At 41.4% G+C, this 4307-nt stretch overlaps 1 protein-coding gene across 2 annotated transcripts in view; it reads left to right on the forward strand.

The window, feature by feature from the left end:
* Positions 1 to 2974, forward strand: part of LOC145418910 (uncharacterized) — a 17430-nt gene extending 14456 nt beyond the window's left edge. For both annotated transcript variants that reach the window (XM_080287177.1, XM_080287170.1), the window contains exons 5-6: positions 1965 to 2192; positions 2688 to 2974. In XM_080287177.1, the coding sequence (XP_080143303.1) occupies positions 1965 to 2192; positions 2688 to 2903 (444 nt within the window). In that variant the 3' untranslated portion in view covers positions 2904 to 2974. The remainder of the gene's footprint in view (positions 1 to 1964; positions 2193 to 2687) is intronic.
* The last annotated feature ends 1333 nt before the right edge of the window (positions 2975 to 4307 follow it).

A 4307-nucleotide genomic window follows, 5' to 3' on the forward strand; every position in this document is an offset into this window, starting at 1 on the left:
TCTACTATTTTCTTCCCCACCTTAGTCATCTCTTCATTCGTCTCCTGTAACCCTCTATCATCAAAACTCTTAATCACGTTCTCACTACTATTGCCAAACGATTTTTTAGCCTAATATGTGGCCAATCGTCGTCGAAGGGATAATACTAGTTTACTTTCACAGCAAGACTGATCTTACCTAGCCTATCCAAACCTTATTTTTCCATCTTCAACTCTACCTTCTAGCTCTCATTTTCCTCCTTCTCGTTCTCACAGATTCAGTCTAAACCTAACCCATTCTCTTTTCTCCTACTTGTATCTTCTCCATTTTCACTTCCTCCGTCTTTGTATGTTTCTTGATTCCCCATCATATTTTTGCCACATTTGCCAACGCAGCCCTCCCGTGAACTTAGGAGACTCACAATTATCTTTTTCTTTAGCGATTTACATTGCACATTACATCTTGGCAGTCTTTTCTTTTCTTACTAACATACCTTTTGTGTAAATGACGTAGAGGACAATATTAATGTACCCAATGCAAAAAATTAATTGGTCTGGGAAGAACTATACCCATATACCGAAATAGTGCTCATTGTGAGGTATAAACTATTCTATCTGAACGATCCACGATAGTGTAAAATCAAGACCCACTGACTGGTAAAGAAAAGCTATTGGGGATCCTGCTAATGCCACAAACTAAGGCTCACAGTTCTAACTAATCCTCTTCCCATACCTTCCCTCACACTCCAGTCCTCACCTAACACTGTGGCCTAGATTTTCGTGGGTTTAGTAGGCCAGATGGTTCATCCTCCTAACCACTATATTTCCGTATTTGGCACGTTTTTTTCTCATTTATGTTACAATTTGTCGGTATTGCAAATTTCTGAATGACATAAAAAAATACGGTGTTATGTGTGGAATAATAAAGGGCTTCTGAGCATCCCAGGCCCACGAGAAATTACGAACCTCGTTGCCATATTCTGGTTGGCTTAATGGAGAGAACTCGAAACACCTCGAACTCAAATATTTATCTTGCATATTAGCTTTAATTTCCTCTTCTACGCCGTTGACGCAGACTACATCGATAATGAACACATATTGTGAACGTCCAATATAATAAGCTGTAGTAATAGTCAAAGAAGAGGGGGAAGTACATGAAGAAGTAGGAAGGAAGGAAGGAAGAAAAAGAAAGAAGAAAAGAGAGAAAACCTAGCCAAAGAAGAGGTGCCTATAAACTTTTCAAAGCCAGCGAGAATACGACCCTGTGTCTCCACCTTTGCTGACCCACCCTCCTGCGACGCAACTGGTCCTTATCCCCTCCCAAGGTCCACCTTTCTCTACACAAGGTCTTTTCTTCTTTCTTCCCTCAGCCCCTCCAGAGAAATAACTCTCCTTTTTGCTGCTTATCTTTGGTTCTCTTGTATAACTTCTTCAAGTGTCCGGCTTTCGTGGTAAAGAGTTGTGCTTTTATTTCTTCACAACACACTTTCCTCATGTATTCGTGTGTCTATTACTATCCTTCCCAAGATATTTCTGTTCACATACTCCTCTCGAGCTGAAACTGTGCAAGGGAAGAGTAGTATTCAATGTTCACTCAGGGTGCAGTTCTTTCTATAAAATTTCTCGCTTGGATTTCATTAACATTATATCAACATTTCGTAAATAGATGCAAAAATTTATATTCCATGGCAGCTTCTTTGATCCCAACAAACTCCTGCTCTTATGCACAGTACAGACACACCATAAATAACTGCTAACGAAATCTAATGTTACGTCTACTTTTATATCTTTTAGCTCCTATTTCTGGATCCTGCCCACTCCATTCATAAATGGGATATAGGATGATGATGATGATGATGATTTTTCGTACATTGATGCAGGTGATAATGACGACGATATAGGCGATGAACATTACACTGACAATGTTCCACCTTCAGTCTTTAACCTCTACCCTCAACTTAACTATTCTTCTCTTTTCCCCCGCAGCACAAGCCCTCTTTGACCTGGGTGTGGCTCATGAAGTCCTTCGCCGTCATCGCCATCAACATCTACTACCTGGCGTCGTGGCTCATCCGTCAGGGCCGCTACGAACACATCAACTGGGAGCAATCGCAGGACGAGAATGTGTTCATCTACGCCGCAGAGGGACTCACGCTGGTGCAGATTGTTATAATGATCCTCTTCTGTCTCATCGGGGGCATCTTCACTTATAAGGTTAGTTTGACACGCAGCGAAAATAGGATGATTCTTAGCACTGCGGATTCTTTTGTAGTATTTTTGTATCTGTCAGACATGCCCGCCTTGGGAGACACGTTATCTGGTTAACGACTACGAAGTGTCTGAAAAATTTAAACAATTTTTACTTTATTGTATAAAATCTTTGGCAATTTCTCATACAAAAGACAGATAAATGGTACTGTTATGTCGTTTCTCAACTATTTTATTTGGGGATGCACGTATTCAATTTGTGTAAAGTATATATCTTAAATACTGACAAAGATTATAGTAATAACAAGAAAGACGATTCTGAGATAAAGGTAAATTAAATCGCCAAGGAGGAGGTGTTACAGTTACCTACGCCAAGAAGAATGCGGTCAATAAATTACATATGACTTTTTGGGTGACCAGTTTCTTAAATACAAGCTGTTTCAATTACCAGCAGACGCATCTCTAAGTATTTTCTTTCTAACTCTGCTTTCCCCGCTTCAGGTGGTGGAGGAGAGGACTGCAAGCCGCCGAAGCCTCCGCCATCGCCGCCACTATGCTGACGCCTCCGCACCTCCACTGGACTACGATGAGGAGGAGGCCCAGTACCTCAACGATGCCCTCACCAACAGCGAAAAGACCTTGCCCGCCAGAGCCTCCAAACAGAGCCTCACAGACATCTCCAGAGCAGACACCTTCAAGCACTCCACGGGGGTCTAAGGGATGTGTTATGAAACTGAGTTCGCGAAGGTGTAGTGGGCAAGCCTCATTTTTTTTTTACCTGGCTAATTACAAAATCACCTGGGAGGATAGGAATAGATAGACTGCACTCCATCTGACAGAACGCAGTCAGCAGCGAGGTAGAAAGATCAAACTATTCTTACTCCTCGATCACGTACTGCAGTCAGTTATAAAGAAAAAAAATTGGGGTTTTTGCCTTCTTCGCAATTTCAGGTTTTATAACATATCCGTATGGCTCCTGCAGTAGGGACGTTGTGCGGCATCAAACGGAAGAGGGAGGCAACTCAGATGGTAACCCCTTCATTACGGGAGGTCCTGAGTCACTGGGATAGTCTGAAAGTAGCGAGAATACGATTGTAATGTCATTGTATTGATTGGGTTAATGGATGTTGTTTGTCAGGAACTACAAGAGGTATCGCCTTCAGCTGAATGAAATCGTCTGAGGGTTGGGAAAGTGAAAAAAGAACTGTGCATCAACGTACTGAAGGGATTAAACTCGGATAATCAGACTCTCAGTTGATCAGCAAGATTTATTTGCAGAGTCAGTGTTTCGTTTTTATTTGTATTTTTTTTTTTTTTTAAGTACTGTGGAAAATGATGCAATGGGCTTGCCTCGTTCCCTCACTGCTGCCATATGAAGCTCGTCACTGCCACATCCCGTATTCCTGAGACTGTACCGTGAGAGGCGTCTTGCAGGATTGTATAGAAATACAGTCCTGGGGCCACAGACTCTTTGGTACACTCTTGAAAAAGAAATTAAGACTTGGATTCAAAGGGGTCAGAGTGTTTCCTGGACGTTGATTCACAAACAAGACATATTTCTGTGGGAAGGACATGGAAGCGAGAAAACAGGTTCATTCCATTTCCTGCACTTCAGAAATATGTAATAATTTCGATAGGTAAATTATCGCCGATACTATTGTTAATCTCGGCCCAGGTACTTGGGAAACGAAAGTCCTCAGTCCCAAGGCTTTCACTATGTTTAACGAGGCTCCAGTAGTTATAAAGGGAAGTACGGATATTTTGTTCACCATTAAGACATCACTAGATACATTCCGTGCCCTGAGTAGTTATATTCCTCCAGTATGCACCCTTAACATACTAGAGCTGCAATATACTTGTCATCCTGAGTCTTTTATGGAGGCCAACATTACCATCACCTACATCCCGTAGGAAAGACAGTATTTTTCATTATTCAGTGTTAAGAAATGTAACTACCTATTAGTGCCACGAGAATCAACATTTCATTTTCGAGTCTTGTAATTGTATAGCATATGATGGCTTCTGAAGTCATGCATGCATTACGGTACATAAATCATCTGAAAATACTGAAATACTGTAGGAGCAATCTGATTATGCTTTGAAACCAGAATGATGTGCAAG

The sequence above is a fragment of the Coenobita brevimanus genome, chromosome 14 (genome assembly GCF_032717465.1).
Source record: "Coenobita brevimanus isolate Jiangsu-jjx chromosome 14, ASM3271746v2, whole genome shotgun sequence".
Taxonomy (NCBI): domain Eukaryota; kingdom Metazoa; phylum Arthropoda; class Malacostraca; order Decapoda; family Coenobitidae; genus Coenobita; species Coenobita brevimanus.